The sequence below is a fragment of the Cebidichthys violaceus genome, unplaced genomic scaffold, assembly GCF_023349555.1.
Source record: "Cebidichthys violaceus isolate CVI_PGR_0920_01 unplaced genomic scaffold, fCebVio1.0.p SCAF_85, whole genome shotgun sequence".
NCBI classification, from domain to species: Eukaryota; Metazoa; Chordata; class Actinopteri; order Perciformes; family Stichaeidae; genus Cebidichthys; species Cebidichthys violaceus.
The window spans coordinates 574,206-592,047 of record NW_027176970.1 but is presented as its reverse complement, the minus strand read 5'-3'; the positions used below and the strand labels follow the sequence as shown (position 1 = coordinate 592,047).

The 17,842-nt window shown below is 40.1% G+C and overlaps 4 protein-coding genes and 1 pseudogene across 4 annotated transcripts; all 5 read right to left on the bottom strand.

The window, feature by feature from the left end:
• Positions 1–1,525: 1,525 nt before the first annotated feature.
• Positions 1,526–2,381, bottom strand: LOC137866556 (lactose-binding lectin l-2-like). The gene has a single exon (XM_068702544.1). The coding sequence runs from the start codon at positions 2,288–2,290 to the stop codon at positions 1,763–1,765; it is 528 nt and encodes a 175-aa protein (XP_068558645.1). The 5' UTR covers positions 2,291–2,381; the 3' UTR covers positions 1,526–1,762.
• Positions 2,382–4,549: 2,168 nt separating this feature from the next.
• On the bottom strand, positions 4,550–5,366 carry LOC137866546 (lactose-binding lectin l-2-like). Its single transcript, XM_068702528.1, has one exon. The coding sequence runs from the start codon at positions 5,280–5,282 to the stop codon at positions 4,647–4,649; it is 636 nt and encodes a 211-aa protein (XP_068558629.1). The 5' UTR covers positions 5,283–5,366; the 3' UTR covers positions 4,550–4,646.
• Positions 5,367–8,800: 3,434 nt separating this feature from the next.
• On the bottom strand, positions 8,801–9,578 carry LOC137866548 (lactose-binding lectin l-2-like). Its single transcript, XM_068702530.1, has one exon. It carries the CDS (start codon positions 9,492–9,494, stop codon positions 8,898–8,900), a length of 597 nt encoding a protein of 198 aa, XP_068558631.1. The 5' UTR covers positions 9,495–9,578; the 3' UTR covers positions 8,801–8,897.
• A 3,434-nt stretch (positions 9,579–13,012) lies between these two features.
• On the bottom strand, positions 13,013–13,715 carry LOC137866555 (lactose-binding lectin l-2-like). Its single transcript, XM_068702543.1, has one exon. It carries the CDS (start codon positions 13,626–13,628, stop codon positions 13,110–13,112), a length of 519 nt encoding a protein of 172 aa, XP_068558644.1. The 5' UTR covers positions 13,629–13,715; the 3' UTR covers positions 13,013–13,109.
• Positions 13,716–15,404: 1,689 nt separating this feature from the next.
• Positions 15,405–17,842, bottom strand: LOC137866538 (lactose-binding lectin l-2-like; annotated as a pseudogene).

Here is a 17,842-nt window from a genome sequence, read left to right as displayed (position 1 = left end):
GCCAGATTGACAATTACACACCACCTGCATCACTGCCTATATATTCTGTTTGTCTCACCTCCTTCATTACTACGTTCATTACTGTTGTTTAGTTGTCAGATGCCTGCTGGGTAAAATACACATCAGGATGACTGCAAAATAATAGGGGTTAGCAGCGTCAGGATACCATATTGCTACACCCCGGGTCTATCCAACACTGACCAGACCTCCCCTCCACACACACACACACACACACACACACACACACACACACACACACACACACACACAGCACATGATGGCAGGGGGTGCTTAACACTTCTTATCACAGTTCATGCCAGCTGGAATCAGCAGAGATGAGACAGAGGCAGCTGTTTACACATTGCAAAACTGTTCTGCCTTTCCCTCCACGGCAACTATAAACTCTTTAGCTTAAAGTCCACAATTAGTCTTTCAAATTGAAATGGTGTCCTCTCCATCGCTTCCTCCTCCTTCTCTCATTTCCTCTCGCTGCTCGCCTCTTGTCCTTCTCCTACTATACCGATCCTCCTGTTTTGGGTCATTTTAGGGATATACAATTTAAACTTTTAATACTGTTGCGTTTCATCTGTTTGCATGAGTCAACAGTACAGGGAAGGATTATGTGCACTTTACTTCCATCGAGTGAATTCCCAATAACACTTCAGTGAAATAAAACTGGCAAGGTGTGAGTGGTTGTTCACCTTTTTTTAAATGTGTTCAACTTTGTTTTTTAATAATACTTTTGGGAGAAATATTTTTTGTCCCTCTTGCATCAAAAGCAAATAATCATGAACCTTTTATGAAATGCTGAACAAATCAGAGATGTGGGCAGTGATTAAGAGGTCTGAAACTACGCTTCATGCTTACACTTTCAATCTTTGCTATTTCTGTTTTCTCCAGCTCTTCTTCTTCTCCCCATGACTGACTCACCCAGATTGTATCTGATACCTGTCCATATTTATTTTTCAGAAGAAAATGATCCTTTCACTACATCATTTTATCAGAGTATTTCATAGTTTTCAGAGTAGATTGAGGAGCAAAGATTGCATGAGTTGAGTTAGTTCCATATGACGTGATACTGTATGTTCAGAAAGTCACAAAACAGAGGCGTTAATCATCAGTGCTCAAGTCAACATGCGGGGAACTTATAACTTAGAGATATTTTTAAGCATTTCCTCTTCAGTTTTCATACTGCTGTTAAGGTTTAGCAGAATTGATTACTGTTTTTTTTATTTTTGAGATGTGCATATAAAATGGATTAAGTAGTTATAATTATGTCGAACCATTAAACCTGTTTTCCCAGATTTAACAAACACACACACACACACACACACACACACACACACACACACACACACACACACACACACACACACACATACACACATATGTAGGCCAACATCCACTTCTTTTTAACTTCTCCAACCCTCAAAGAACAGCTGGAGCAGACATGCAAAACACAAAAAAGAATAAATTTACACAAAACCACAGGGTGTAGAGTTCTGCGGATTGTAATGACATCATGTTTACGGTATCTGGTATATTTTATTATCATATTTATGATCAACATATATTTAGAGACTATTAAAAACTAGTGGAAATATTCCCTTTGATCAACCACTGGAATTAAATGTGTGAATTTCCAACACTCATGATGATGAAGGTTATTGAAATTACTTCTGTACACACATATAAGTGAACATTTGTGTCTTTAAAGTGAACAGTGACCAGGTTCAATCAGACATATGTAACATCTCAGTTACTAAGGACAGTTTGTGCGAGATGCACAAACGAAGGGAAAAGTATATGAACATGGAATATCGTTCCATTTCAGCTCTTTAGGATAGTTGGTGTGGACACAGTGTTCTCTTCCACTGGCGTTGTCTGGATTTAAATGGCTCCAATAGACAAATTTGACGGCGGATCCATCAGACCACATCCATGTTCCGTCTTTGTGGATGTCACTCAGTCCGAACCAGGTATATCCCTCAGCAGGGTCAAAGTTCTTGATCAGGGTTTTGACAAAATTCTGTTCCTCCTGACTGTGGATTGACACCAGGTTGGCTCTTTGTGACACACAGTGGAGCTCTGCATCAGCCCAGGCCATCCGTGTGGCAACGTACTTGTAGCAGCGGTTGTTGAAACTGTACCAGAACATGGGACAGTTGCCCCTCTGTAGCTTCATTCGACGGTCATCAGAAGGAGTCACAGCCCCCAGAGCCAGAACAGGGTCATCAGAAGGAGTCACAGCACCCAGAGCCAGACCAAACAAGAAGAGGAACAGCAGCATGTTGGCGTCTCTCTGTCACAGGAGCAGGATGAGGGTTGTTGTGTTGGTTGGATTTGATCTGCAGCGTTGGATGAGATCGAGACAGGTGACAGGCTGCTTTCTTATAGAGGCTTCAGAGAGGGTGTTTTCACTGTTGGCACAATATTATTGGTCAGCTGAAGTTGGCGAACACTTTCAGTAACCACACAGTATCTGAAGATAAGCCGAAATAAATCCACAAGCTCACCTGGAGATGTTACGTAAAAATCATAATTTATTCAAATGAATTCTCAAGGTTTTTGTTTTCATTTCGTCCCAAATAAAGACCATCTGGCGTAAAGAGCTGTATGTGGGTTTTCTTAATGAAATGATGACTAACATTTCTTTTATACTTTTTTGCACTTTACCCTCCACAGAGCTTCAGTGGGACAATATTTAGAGGTGAATACATGTTTAAGTGTTTACTGCTCCTGTCCTTCCGGCTGCCTCTGTTACCCATACACTTAATATAAACATTATGCTGCTATATCTCAAAACAGTGTGAATTCATTAGTGTGGAGAAAATGTTGAGTTTTGTCGACATGATTAGATATTCACACTGTTGTTGTGATTGCAACAGTTGTGCTGTTCCCACATTTATCTAATAGACTGGATGGAAAAACAAATGCACTTGGTCAACACTTTCCCTTGTACACATCTACACAGTATCTGAACATAAGCCAAAGAAAGACAACAAGCTCACTCGGAGATGTCACATAAAACCTATAATTTATTAATTTCAGTCAAATGTTGACATAGTAAAACGCTGCTTTAGAAAAGACATGTGGCTTCAGCTGTCAGAAGGTTGAGGGGACACGAGGGGAGACGTATTGCTTTGTGACTGACCAATTTTTCATTTACAACTGATAAATAATAACAACATACCAAACATGGGCATATATTTACACATCAACAATATTACAATAGTACAAAGCCTTCAATGTGTCCCATCTTGCATTGTGACCTTTGTGTTTTTTGTTTTAACATGCAAACAGGTTTTAAACAACAATGCTTTGAAAAAACGTAACTTTACAGTCATGACTACGGCCGATAGAACACTAAATACACCTTCCTGTTGGCTTCCTGTCCGACAGAGCATTTGACACCAGAGAAAAGAGAAGAGCGTCATCTCACCCACTTGCTCTTCTGCTGCTCTCAAGTGGCCACAAAACAGAACTACAAGTACTTTTACATTCCAGTGTTGCAGCTTCAAACCACAAACTTGTCTTCTCTAGAATGAACTGACACATTGTTGAACCTCATATTGAGTTGTGGCACCTCAAAATAGAATACACAGAATTTAAGAATATTACTCTTATAATCTTGGATGGCTTGTCTAATACTGTGATCAAAAATAACTCTTGGGAAGCAAAGATCTCAACACTAACATATATAGCTGCAAAAAACATTTCCCGTACAATAAACTGAATTCTATAGTCTTAAGAATTTACACTCATTTCAAACCAGGTCCTTAAAACTGGCTTCATTTTGATTCACGGAAGTATTGGTGACGAGGAATAAGAGTCTGTTTTAAGTGTTTTAATGCAGAGACAAGGATACAGCTGCTCATAAGATTAAAGTTGGGTCTTTATCACAACTCTACAGTCTATATGCTGCAGGGTCATGTAACATTCGCCTCTGAAGAGTGCATGTGTCTTGATTATTTACAGTAAAATGTAAAAATGATTATCTATTGTAACAAAATCAAAGTCCAATGAGAAAGATGTGCGAGGAGTGTTTTGATAAAAAATTAATCTGGAATCCAAAATGAAAACAAGGAAATCAAAGACAAGCAATAACTCGAAAGAAAGATTTAGTTTGCTCTTTGGATCAAGTCCTTTTATTTTGGCTCCTAGCTTTTCATTGGAAAACCCCTGAATAACTCATACTACTACAGTGTGTTAGGTTTTCCATGGATCCAATGAAATAATACACATTTTCTTGAGAAGAAATGCAGCGTAGATTAATGAGAGTCCGAGGTGCCGTCATTAGATGGCAGTTAGGTAAGGACTGACTGGACCTTAACAATTATTGCTTTAAAATTGTAGTGGTTGATGCATAGAGAGGTGAAATATGTGGATTAAGATGTCATTTTTACTGTATGTGGCTTTGTTTTTTATTATAATTAGGAGATTATCAAAAAGGTGTGGAAATATTCAGTTTGATCAACCACAGGAGTTACACGTGTTGCATTATCTAACATCGAAATTAAGGTTAGTGAAACAAAGTCTAACACACATATAAGTGAACATTTGTGTCTTTATTGTAGAGGCCAAAATGCATGTCAGCAGAGCAACAAGTGAACAGTGACCAGTTCAATCAGACATATGTATACATCTCAGTTGCGAGATGCACAAACAGAGTGAAAAGTATATGAACATGGAATATCGTTCCATTTCAGCTCTTCAGGATAGCTGGTGTGGACACAGCGTTCGACTCCGTTGGCGTCGTCTGGCTGTCCACTGGCCCAAAAGACAAAGTTGGCTGCAGACCCATCAGACCACATCCATGCAAATTCTTTGTGGATGTCACTGAGTCCGATCCAGGTAAATCCCTCAGCAGGGTCAAAGTTCTTGATCAGGGTTTTGACAAAATTATGTTCCTCCTGACTGTGGATTGACACCAGGTTGGCTCTTTGTGACACACAGTGGAGCTCTGCATCAGCCCAGGTCATCCGTGTGGCAACGTACTTGTAGCAGCGGTTGTTGAAGCTGTACCAGAACATGGGACAGTTGCCTTTCAGTAGCGTCAACTGACGGTCATCAGAAGGAGACACAGCCCCCAGAGCCAGAACAGGGTCATCAGAAGGAGTCACAGCCCCCAGAGCCAGAACAGGGTCATCAGAAGGAGTCACAGCCCCCAGAGCCAGAACAGGGTCATCAGAAGGAGTCACAGCCCCCAGAGCCAGAACAGGGTCATCAGAAGGAGTCACAGCACCCAGAGCCAGACCAAACAAGAAGAGGAACAGCAGCATGTTGGCGTCTCTCTGTCACAGGAGCAGGATGAGGGTTGTTGTGTTGGTTGGATTTGATCTGCAGCGTTGGATGAGATCGAGACAGGTGACAGGCTGCTTTCTTATAGAGGCTTCAGAGAGGGTGTTTTCACTGTTGGCACAATATTATTGGTCAGCTGAAGTTGGCGAACACTTTCAGTACACAGTCACACAGTAAACATACGTCTCCAAAGACCACCAGCTCACCCAGAGATGACGCATAAATCCCATAATTTATTACAATACTTTGTAAAGTATAATTGCATTGTTTTAATTTCCTCACAGATAAAGACCATCTGAGGTAAAAAGCTGTGTTTTTAAAGCCAGACTAAATTAAGGGTTTTAGTAAAACCTTCCTCCAAGCTTTGTCAAAGCGAGCCAGAAGAAGTTTTCTTTGTGTTGGTGATAAGTGATCAGAGTCTGTCTTTGAAAAATACTTTTTAATACAAAGACAAGGACTAAGCTGCTCATAACAGTTTGGTTTGGTTTAAATCCTCAAGATCCTTTTTGACTTTTGTCTTGTAATGAATCAATGATGGTCTAAAATCACAGTTCTCTCCTGTTCATTTGATTTACTTTTATCATTGAAATCAAAATTTGTAGAAATAAATTTTTTTTTTATGTCATTAGTGTTTATTGATGTTGCTAATTATGTTAATATACAATTTTGGATTAAAATCAACCAGGACTGACATGAAAACAAGGAAATAACAATTTATTGACAGAACTCTGGCACATAAATTACAGCTCTAGTGTTTAATTATGTTTGTTGCATCATAACAATGCTTATCAACATTATCACAGTATCAAAAGAAATAGGCCTGAGCTATAACAGAGAGGCGGAAGAAAAGATGAATTACACTATCCCTCAATCACTATATTATGATACAGGCAAATCAACTTCTGTTATGTATTAGAAAGAAATGCCAGGGACCTTTTTATACAATGTGCCCTTCACTAGATACTGAACATGAGCCAAAAAAGACCACAAGCTCACCTGGAGATGTCTAAACATCCTCTGTCTTTTGGCAACTGTGGGGTTTATATCATTAATCTGGATTGTTTCCTTTGTCATATGAAATTAAAGAAATATGTTTTACTGTCTTCTTTGAGATGTATATAGCATGCATTGGACCGAGTTCACAGGGTAATCCATTCACTTTTATAATTATTTTCTTTAATCCATCCATGAATTGGGCAATCACATGTATCTAATAAGACACTCTTGACACCTTTAAATACTGTGTTCAGATTTTATCTGATTAGGTTTATGTTTGTTTATATGTAACAGAACAATGTAAAACAAAAACATAAAAAGTTGACACCAGCTCAACTTTAATTTGTAGTGTAAGTTTACACTGGCAATGGGTTGATAATAGATCAACTTGTTAAATCATTCTAATAAAACCTTCCATGTTACAATCAGTAATTGGTGGATAAAACACAGATACAGACTCACAGAGTGTAGAGTAAATATTGCAGGGACAAAGTGCAAAGAGGATGGTAAGAGGTTGAGGAGGAGCAGCGGAGGCAGAAGGTAGCAGGACAGGCTGATAAGAGTGAGCGCGTGGCTGGTGTGACAGCTCAGGGTTATGGTAGTTGAGGCAGGCAGGGGAGTTGGAAGGAAATGATCGTGGAGATACCAGGAATCAGTGTAAGGTCAGTTAAACAGCAAGAAGAAATACCGTAACTCTGATTGCACAAATCAGAGCGGCCATGAGCCATGCTGTGGTTGCAACAACGATCTGGCACGAGATAAGTGAAAAGCCCGGGTTTAAAGGAGAGGTCACGACCCGATTGCTGGCAGGTGCTCAGGAACAGGGATCCAGGTTCACAGCAGGTCAGGAACGACACACACAAACACAGAGAGACCAACAGGGGACACGGCAGGAGAGGGACAGAGAAACACAAGAAAACCATACCGAGGCACTCCCCAAGATCAGAATGATACTAAACAAGTACTCTATTTCATCAAAGGTCTTCTCAGCATCAAGTGATAAGATAAGACCATGTGCTTTAGGAATGTTTGTATGTTGAAGGCAACTCAACAACCTTATTTTATATGTTTCACAGAGGATGTCTGCTCTGTTGGTGTGATATCAGTGGTCAAATGCACTTGGCAAACACTTTCAGTTGTACACAACTTACTATCTGAACATAAGCCAACAAAAACACATTAAACATCGTTATCAAGCAATCCCTACTAATCATTGATAGTTATGACAAAGTACCCCGTGACGTTAGTCATATTCTGCCTCACCTTGAAAGAGATATGAAGCATCAACTTCTCTCATTCAGAATAGGATTTATTTTTGCTTAAAGTTCCCTCAGTGAAACAACAAGAGTGCATCCCCTCCACTCAAGAGGATGATCTCTTCCATTTCCATACCTCCTTTGTCTTTTGGCAGCTGTGAGGTTTATATAACAATTCAGGGTTGTTTCCTTTGTCGTATGAACTTTCAGAAATATTTCCACAATTTCTTTGTTTTCTTTGAAATGTATATCACATAAATTGGGCAGACTTTTCGGGTAATATTCAATTTTATACATTTTTTCACCCATCCATGAAATGGGCAGATCAATGAATCTAATAAGACTTGACATCTTTAAGTATTTTGTTTAAATTCAGCCTTTATAGCTTTCTAATATTAGTTATCCATCAGAACAACAATCCAGAGGTACAGTAGACCAAGAAAACAAAGTCAGGCTTCAAACCACAAACTTGTCTTCTCTAGAATGAACTGACACATTGTTGAACCTCATATTGAGTTGTCACCTCAAAATAGAATACACAGAATTTTGCCTTAACCAGGTCCTTAAAACTGGCTTCATTTAGATTCAGGGTCTTTATCACAACTCTACAGTCTATATGCTGCAGGGTCATGTAACAGTCGCCTCTGAAGAGTGCATGTGTCTAAATTATTTACAGTAAAATGTAAAAATGATTATCTATTGTAACAAAATCAAAGTCCAATGAGAAAGATGTGCGAGGAGTGTTTTGATAAAAAATTAATCTGGAATCCAAAATGAAAACAAGGAAATCAAAGACAAGCAATAACTCGAAAGAAAGATTTAGTTTGCTCTTTGGATCAAGTCCTTTTATTTTGGCTCCTAGCTTTTCATTGGAAAACCCCTGAATAACTCATACTACTACAGTGTGTTAGGTTTTCCATGGATCCAATGAAATAATACACATTTTCTTGAGAAGAAATGCAGCGTAGATTAATGAGAGTCCGAGGTGCCGTCATTAGATGGCAGTTAGGTAAGAACTGACTGGACCTTAACAATTATTGCTTTAAAATTGTAGTGGTTGATGCATAGAGAGGTGAAATATGTGGATTAAGATGTCATTTTTACTGTATGTGGCTTTGTTTTTTATTATAATTAGGAGATTATCAAAAAGGTGTGGAAATATTCAGTTTGATCAACCACAGGAGTTACACGTGTTGCAATATCTAACATCGAAATTAAGGTTAGTGAAACAAAGTCTAACACACATATAAGTGAACATTTGTGTCTTTATTGTAGAGGCCAAAATGCATGTCAGCAGAGCAACAAGTGAACAGTGACCAGTTCAATCAGACATATGTATACATCTCAGTTGCGAGATGCACAAACAGAGTGAAAAGTATATGAACATGGAATATCGTTCCATTTCAGCTCTTCAGGATAGCTGGTGTGGACACAGCGTTCGACTCCGTTGGCGTCGTCTGGCTGTCCACTGGCCCAAAAGACAAAGTTGGCTGCAGACCCATCAGACCACATCCATGCAAATTCTTTGTGGATGTCACTGAGTCCGATCCAGGTAAATCCCTCAGCAGGGTCAAAGTTCTTGATCAGGGTTTTGACAAAATTATGTTCCTCCTGACTGTGGATTGACACCAGGTTGGCTCTTTGTGACACACAGTGGAGCTCTGCATCAGCCCAGGTCATCCGTGTGGCAACGTACTTGTAGCAGCGGTTGTTGAAGCTGTACCAGAACATGGGACAGTTGCCTTTCAGTAGCGTCAACTGACGGTCATCAGAAGGAGACACAGCCCCCAGAGCCAGAACAGGGTCATCAGAAGGAGTCACAGCCCCCAGAGCCAGAACAGGGTCATCAGAAGGAGTCACAGCCCCCAGAGCCAGAACAGGGTCATCAGAAGGAGTCACAGCACCCAGAGCCAGACCAAACAAGAAGAGGAACAGCAGCATGTTGGCGTCTCTCTGTCACAGGAGCAGGATGAGGGTTGTTGTGTTGGTTGGATTTGATCTGCAGCGTTGGATGAGATCGAGACAGGTGACAGGCTGCTTTCTTATAGAGGCTTCAGAGAGGGTGTTTTCACTGTTGGCACAATATTATTGGTCAGCTGAAGTTGGCGAACACTTTCAGTACACAGTCACACAGTAAACATACGTCTCCAAAGACCACCAGCTCACCCAGAGATGACGCATAAATCCCATAATTTATTACAATACTTTGTAAAGTATAATTGCATTGTTTTAATTTCCTCACAGATAAAGACCATCTGAGGTAAAAAGCTGTGTTTTTAAAGCCAGACTAAATTAAGGGTTTTAGTAAAACCTTCCTCCAAGCTTTGTCAAAGCGAGCCAGAAGAAGTTTTCTTTGTGTTGGTGATAAGTGATCAGAGTCTGTCTTTGAAAAATACTTTTTAATACAAAGACAAGGACTAAGCTGCTCATAACAGTTTGGTTTGGTTTAAATCCTCAAGATCCTTTTTGACTTTTGTCTTGTAATGAATCAATGATGGTCTAAAATCACAGTTCTCTCCTGTTCATTTGATTTACTTTTATCATTGAAATCAAAATTTGTAGAAATAAATTTTTTTTTTATGTCATTAGTGTTTATTGATGTTGCTAATTATGTTAATATACAATTTTGGATTAAAATCAACCAGGACTGACATGAAAACAAGGAAATAACAATTTATTGACAGAACTCTGGCACATAAATTACAGCTCTAGTGTTTAATTATGTTTGTTGCATCATAACAATGCTTATCAACATTATCACAGTATCAAAAGAAATAGGCCTGAGCTATAACAGAGAGGCGGAAGAAAAGATGAATTACACTATCCCTCAATCACTATATTATGATACAGGCAAATCAACTTCTGTTATGTATTAGAAAGAAATGCCAGGGACCTTTTTATACAATGTGCCCTTCACTAGATACTGAACATGAGCCAAAAAAGACCACAAGCTCACCTGGAGATGTCTAAACATCCTCTGTCTTTTGGCAACTGTGGGGTTTATATCATTAATCTGGATTGTTTCCTTTGTCATATGAAATTAAAGAAATATGTTTTACTGTCTTCTTTGAGATGTATATAGCATGCATTGGACCGAGTTCACAGGGTAATCCATTCACTTTTATAATTATTTTCTTTAATCCATCCATGAATTGGGCAATCACATGTATCTAATAAGACACTCTTGACACCTTTAAATACTGTGTTCAGATTTTATCTGATTAGGTTTATGTTTGTTTATATGTAACAGAACAATGTAAAACAAAAACATAAAAAGTTGACACCAGCTCAACTTTAATTTGTAGTGTAAGTTTACACTGGCAATGGGTTGATAATAGATCAACTTGTTAAATCATTCTAATAAAACCTTCCATGTTACAATCAGTAATTGGTGGATAAAACACAGATACAGACTCACAGAGTGTAGAGTAAATATTGCAGGGACAAAGTGCAAAGAGGATGGTAAGAGGTTGAGGAGGAGCAGCGGAGGCAGAAGGTAGCAGGACAGGCTGATAAGAGTGAGCGCGTGGCTGGTGTGACAGCTCAGGGTTATGGTAGTTGAGGCAGGCAGGGGAGTTGGAAGGAAATGATCGTGGAGATACCAGGAATCAGTGTAAGGTCAGTTAAACAGCAAGAAGAAATACCGTAACTCTGATTGCACAAATCAGAGCGGCCATGAGCCATGCTGTGGTTGCAACAACGATCTGGCACGAGATAAGTGAAAAGCCCGGGTTTAAAGGAGAGGTCACGACCCGATTGCGGGCAGGTGCTCAGGAACAGGGATCCAGGTTCACAGCAGGTCAGGAACGACACACACAAACACAGAGAGACCAACAGGGGACACGGCAGGAGAGGGACAGAGAAACACAAGAAAACCATACCGAGGCACTCCCCAAGATCAGAATGATACTAAACAAGTACTCTATTTCATCAAAGGTCTTCTCAGCATCAAGTGATAAGATAAGACCATGTGCTTTAGGAATGTTTGTATGTTGAAGGCAACTCAACAACCTTATTTTATATGTTTCACAGAGGATGTCTGCTCTGTTGGTGTGATATCAGTGGTCAAATGCACTTGGCAAACACTTTCAGTTGTACACAACTTACTATCTGAACATAAGCCAACAAAAACACATTAAACATTGTTATCAAGCAATCCCTACTAATCATTGATAGTTATGACAAAGTACCCCGTGATGTTAGTCATATTCTGCCTCACCTTGAAAGAGATATGAAGCATCAACTTGTCTCATTCAGAATAGGATTTATTTTTGCTTAAAGTTCCCTCAGTGAAACAACAAGAGTGCATCCCCTCCACTCAAGAGGATGATCTCTTCCATTTCCATACCTCCTTTGTCTTTTGGCAGCTGTGAGGTTTATATAACAATTCAGGGTTGTTTCCTTTGTCGTATGAACTTTCAGAAATATTTCCACAATTTCTTTGTTTTCTTTGAAATGTATATCACATAAATTGGGCAGACTTTTCGGGTAATATTCAATTTTATACATTTTTTCACCCATCCATGAAATGGGCAGATCAATGAATCTAATAAGACTTGACATCTTTAAGCATTTTGTTTAAATTCAGCCTTTATAGCTTTCTAATATTAGTTATCCATCAGAACAACAATCCAGAGGTACAGTAGACCAAGAAAACAAAGTCAGGCTTCAAACCACAAACTTGTCTTCTCTAGAATGAACTGACACATTGTTGAACCTCATATTGAGTTGTCACCTCAAAATAGAATACACAGAATTTTGCCTTAACCAGGTCCTTAAAACTGGCTTCATTTAGATTCAGGGTCTTTATCACAACTCTACAGTCTATATGCTGCAGGGTCATGTAACAGTCGCCTCTGAAGAGTGCATGTGTCTAAATTATTTACAGTAAAATGTAAAAATGATTATCTATTGTAACAAAATCAAAGTCCAATGAGAAAGATGTGCGAGGAGTGTTTTGATAAAAAATGAATCTGGAATCCAAAATGAAAACAAGGAAATCAAAGACAAGCAATAACTCGAAAGAAAGATTTAGTTTGCTCTTTGGATCAAGTCCTTTTATTTTGGCTCCTAGCTTTTCATTGGAAAACCGCTGAATAACTCATACTACTACAGTGTGTTAGGTTTTCCATGGATCCAATGAAATAATACACATTTTCTTGAGAAGAAATGCAGCGTAGATTAATGAGAGTCCGAGGTGCCGTCATTAGATGGCAGTTAGGTAAGAACTGACTGGACCTTAACAATTATTGCTTTAAAATTGTAGTGGTTGATGCATAGAGAGGTGAAATATGTGGATTAAGATGTCATTTTTACTGTATGTGGCTTTGTTTTTTATTATAATTAGGAGATTATCAAAAAGGTGTGGAAATATTCAGTTTGATCAACCACAGGAGTTACACGTGTTGCATTATCTAACATCGAAATTAAGGTTAGTGAAACAAAGTCTAACACACATATAAGTGAACATTTGTGTCTTTATTGTAGAGGCCAAAATGCATGTCAGCAGAGCAACAAGTGAACAGTGACCAGTTCAATCAGACATATGTATACATCTCAGTTGCGAGATGCACAAACAGAGTGAAAAGTAGATGAACATGGAATATCGTTCCATTTCAGCTCTTCAGGATAGCTGGTGTGGACACAGTGTTCGATTCCCTTGTAGTTGTCTGGCTGTCCACTGGCCCAAAAGACAAAGTTGGCTGCAGACCCATCAGACCACAACCATGCTAATTCTTTGTGGATGTCACTGAGTCCGATCCAGGTAAATCCCTCAGCAGGGTCAGAGTTCTTGATCAGGGTTTTGACAAAATTATGTTCCTCCTGACTGTGGCTTGACACCAGGTTGGCTCTTTGTGACACACAGTGGAGCTCTGCATCAACCCAGGTCATCCGTGTGGCAACGTACTTGTAGCAGCGGTTGTTGAAGCTGTACCAGAACATGGGACAGTTGCCTTTCAGTAGCGTCAACTGACGGTCATCAGAAGGAGACACAGCCCCCAGAGCCAGAACAGGGTCATCAGAAGGAGTCACAGCACCCAGAGCCAGACCAAACAAGAAGAGGAACAGCAGCATGTTGGCGTCTCTCTGTCACAGGAGCAGGATGAGGGTTGTTGTGTTGGTTGGATTTGATCTGCACTGTTGGATATATTATAAAATAATATTTATAATTAGTTTCTTTAATCCATCCATGAATTGGGCAATCACATGTATCTAATAAGACACTCTTGACACCTTTAAATACTGTGTTCAGATTTTATCTGATTAGGTTTATATGTAACAGAACAATGTAAAACAAAAACATAAAAAGTTGACACCAGCTCAACTTTAATTTGTAGTGTAAGTTTACACTGGCAATGGGTTGATAATAGATCAACTTGTTAAATCATTCTAATAAAACCTTCCATGTTACAATCAGTAATTGGTGGATAAAACACAGATACAGACTCACAGAGTGTAGAGTAAATATTGCAGGGACAAAGTGCAAAGAGGATGGTAAGAGGTTGAGGAGGAGCAGCGGAGGCAGAAGGTAGCAGGACAGGCTGATAAGAGTGAGCGCGTGGCTGGTGTGACAGCTCAGGGTTATGGTAGTTGAGGCAGGCAGGGGAGTTGGAAGGAAATGATCGTGGAGATACCAGGAATCAGTGTAAGGTCAGTTAAACAGCAAGAAGAAATACCGTAACTCTGATTGCACAAATCAGAGCGGCCATGAGCCATGCTGTGGTTGCAACAACGATCTGGCACGAGATAAGTGAAGAGCCCGGGTTTAAAGGAGAGGTCACGACCCGATTGCGGGCAGGTGCTCAGGAACAGGGATCCAGGTTCACAGCAGGTCAGGAACGACACACACAAACACAGAGAGACCAACAGGGGACACGGCAGGAGAGGGACAGAGAAACACAAGAAAACCATACCGAGGCACTCCCCAAGATCAGAATGATACTAAACAAGTACTCTATTTCATCAAAGGTCTTCTCAGCATCAAGTGATAAGATAAGACCATGTGCTTTAGGAATGTTTGTATGTTGAAGGCAACTCAACAACCTTATTTTATATGTTTCACAGAGGATGTCTGCTCTGTTGGTGTGATATCAGTGGTCAAATGCACTTGGCAAACACTTTCAGTTGTACACAACTTACTATCTGAACATAAGCCAACAAAAACACATTAAACATCGTTATCAAGCAATCCCTACTAATCATTGATAGTTATGACAAAGTACCCCGTGACGTTAGTCATATTCTGCCTCACCTTGAAAGAGATATGAAGCATCAACTTGTCTCATTCAGTGTGGCTTTGTAGCACAAAGGCAGAAAAACTTTCCAAACAAAATGCTCCAGGTCCCACAATTTTTATTCTTTATACACCATTTTTGGCCAAAAAGCTTGGAAATGTTGTGCTGTCGCACACAGACGTCATTGGAATCCAACAGACTTACTCATTTGGCTCAAAGAGCCGCAGAGCGACATGAACTCCAACCAACTGCTCCATTAGACTCCATGTTAAATCTGACTACTAATTTCTCAAAGAAAGCAGATGGTACCAGATTTGTTTATTGCTCTAGAGCTCACATTTTTAACACCACAAACCACATCGCCGCGTTCGGCGTTCTTATTTTTCTCATGATTTTTCTCATGATACCCATATTTTGGCACCATTTGGCAAAAATGTATTTCAAATGTTAATCATTTCCTTTGACCCACCAATTAAATGACCTGCGTTAGTGTCAAACATTCATGAAAATGAAGATTAATGAAATTACTTCTGTATCTTTATTGTTCAGGCTTAATGCATAACAACAGAGCACAGGTGGAAAGTCAGAGTTCAATCAGACATAACCTTTTTAGTTACTAAGGACAAATTGTGCGAGATGCACAAACAAAATGTAATTTATGAGAACATGGATTATCATTCCATCTAATTTCTGGGCCAAAGTTTATGTGAACACAATGCTCACTTCCTGCACTGTTTGGTTCTCCTCCATGCCAAAAGACAAAGTTGGCTGAAGACCCATCAGACCACATCCATGTTCCTTGTTTGTGGATGTCACTGAGTCCGATCCAGGCAACTCCCTCAGCAGCAAGTTCTTGATCAGGGATTTGACAAAATTCTGTTCCTCCTGACTGTGGATTGACACCAGGTTGGCTCCCTCTCTGACACAGTAGATCTCTGCATCAGCCCAGGTTCCTTGTAACTGGCTAACTGAGTTAGCCGGATAACTTTCAGGATATTCAAGTCAGGCTTTTCGGTTCCACGAAGCAAGTTTGGCAAAATCACCATAGCAACACATCCATAAAATTTAACCTGCTCCAGCGCAGGCCAACTTAAGTTAGCTGGATAAGCTTGCCACTCCCCCGGAAAAAAATGTCAGCTGCCTTCCTCAGAGATCCCATTGATGAAGGAGCGATATTAGTTAGATTAGCGTTTTATAAGAAGAGAGTTCTTCGAGATCGCCAAGATCCGTTATCACATGATGACTTCCTATACAAGCGCTATCAATTCTGCCAAAAAGGAATCATTTATTTACAAGACCTTCTCGAGCGCCACATGCCGCAGCCAAGCATTGACATACCCATGACTTGACCGCAATTCATCTTAGATGATCTGTGACTCCACCTGCCTCATAACAAATGTTGAGGCCAAGTGGCCGGGCTCCGTCCACGACTCCAGAAAGAGTCTACACTGTGCCACAGCTTCGAGCAAGGTATAGCAAGTCTCATGTCATTCAGAAATTGCTTATTTTATGTAGAGGTGATCCAACATTGTACATACTGTATATACTAGGTCACTATGATGGACTCCTAATTGGAGACAGGGGTTATGCCTGCAAGCCCTACCTCATGACCCCCTATGCAGAGCCAGCACCAGGCCCTCAAGCCGGTTTCAACGGGGCTCTTGCGCGAACGAGAGCCTGGATTGAAATGACCTTCGGCCAACTGAAGGCCAGATTCACATGTCTGCAGGGGCTGCGGGTGGCACCAGACAGGGCATGCGACATCACTGTGGCATGTGCAGTGCTCCACAATGTGGCTACAATCAGGAAGGAGAGGGTCCCAGTTATCATGGACCATCCTGAGGATGACCTAGAGCCAGGCCACTTGGATGAGCAGACCGGACCGGCTGCAAGGGACAGAATTGCCCACCATCATTTTGGTTAGGGGTTCAGATGACTTTGGGTAATATTGGACTCATTTCATGTTTTTCTCTTTATGTTTGCATGTTTCATTTATATGGTTAATGGGTATATGGTTTGCAACTACATGGGGGTTGAAAGCACTCATAATTATATGACAGTGTTATTAGTTCACCATAGCATATCATTATTGTAGAAAATGATTAAGGTGGACTCATGATAAGAAGAGAGAATCACACAATTTCTTTTTACTGCTTCAATTGATTGAATTTCTGATTATGAATAATACATACTGATCTGCCCACACATGATAATCTACACATATATAGTACATGATACATAAGCGCATACAATACATATATCCTGAAGTATCTATTAATTTGTATCAATCAAATACTCTTTGGGCTTGTTTTTATCTACTTATTCTGAATGAGTTGAGATCATTATTACTCATTCAATGATGCATTCCATTAAGCCTACTGCCAGCAGGCACATTTAAAGAAATATAATCTGATCGATTGGGGTGATGAGGCACTTAAAATTAGCCTATTTTATACTTTCCTATACATTTTCCCAACACTTACACATTTAACTTGTCTGCGATATTTTGCCATGCTTCTTGTCTAGCCCTCGCAGCGGGCGGTGTTAGATTTTGCAATGATTATGGTCTTGAATTCCTCATATGCATTCATGATCATCTCCTACTCGCCAGCGGGGGGGGAAAAAAAAAAAAAAAAAAAAAAAAAAAAAAAAAAAAAAAAAAAGCTGCTTTCTTTGCCATTGTACTGTTAGAAAATCATGGTTTCGGTGATCGACGCTTCCCCCTTTTGAAGTAGGACGGGCAATCGCAATTATCCTGATAACTGAAGTCTGGTTCGAATTAACGAGATTGTTTGAGCGCGGATCAGTCTTTGAGAAACCGAGATAGCCAGACTTCAATCATTGGGTTAATTTAAGCTGGCCAACAGGACATTTGATCGATTTAGTTGAACCACGTACGAGGAACGGGGCCCCGGTCATGTCTGTGGAGACATACTTGTAGCAGCATCCGTTGAAGCTGTACCACAACGTGGGACAGTTGCCATCCTGTAGCGTCGCTTGATGGTCATCAGAAGGACACACAGCACCCAGACCATAGAAGAAGAACAGCAGCAT

Bases quoted from the DNA above. Each gene is read 5' to 3' on its own strand.
- LOC137866548 (XM_068702530.1), bottom strand. From the start codon at position 9,494: ATGCTGCTGTTCCTCTTCTTGTTTGGTCTGGCTCTGGGTGCTGTGACT.
- LOC137866555 (XM_068702543.1), bottom strand. From the start codon at position 13,628: ATGCTGCTGTTCCTCTTCTTGTTTGGTCTGGCTCTGGGTGCTGTGACT.
- LOC137866546 (XM_068702528.1), bottom strand. From the start codon at position 5,282: ATGCTGCTGTTCCTCTTCTTGTTTGGTCTGGCTCTGGGTGCTGTGACT.
- LOC137866556 (XM_068702544.1), bottom strand. From the start codon at position 2,290: ATGCTGCTGTTCCTCTTCTTGTTTGGTCTGGCTCTGGGTGCTGTGACT.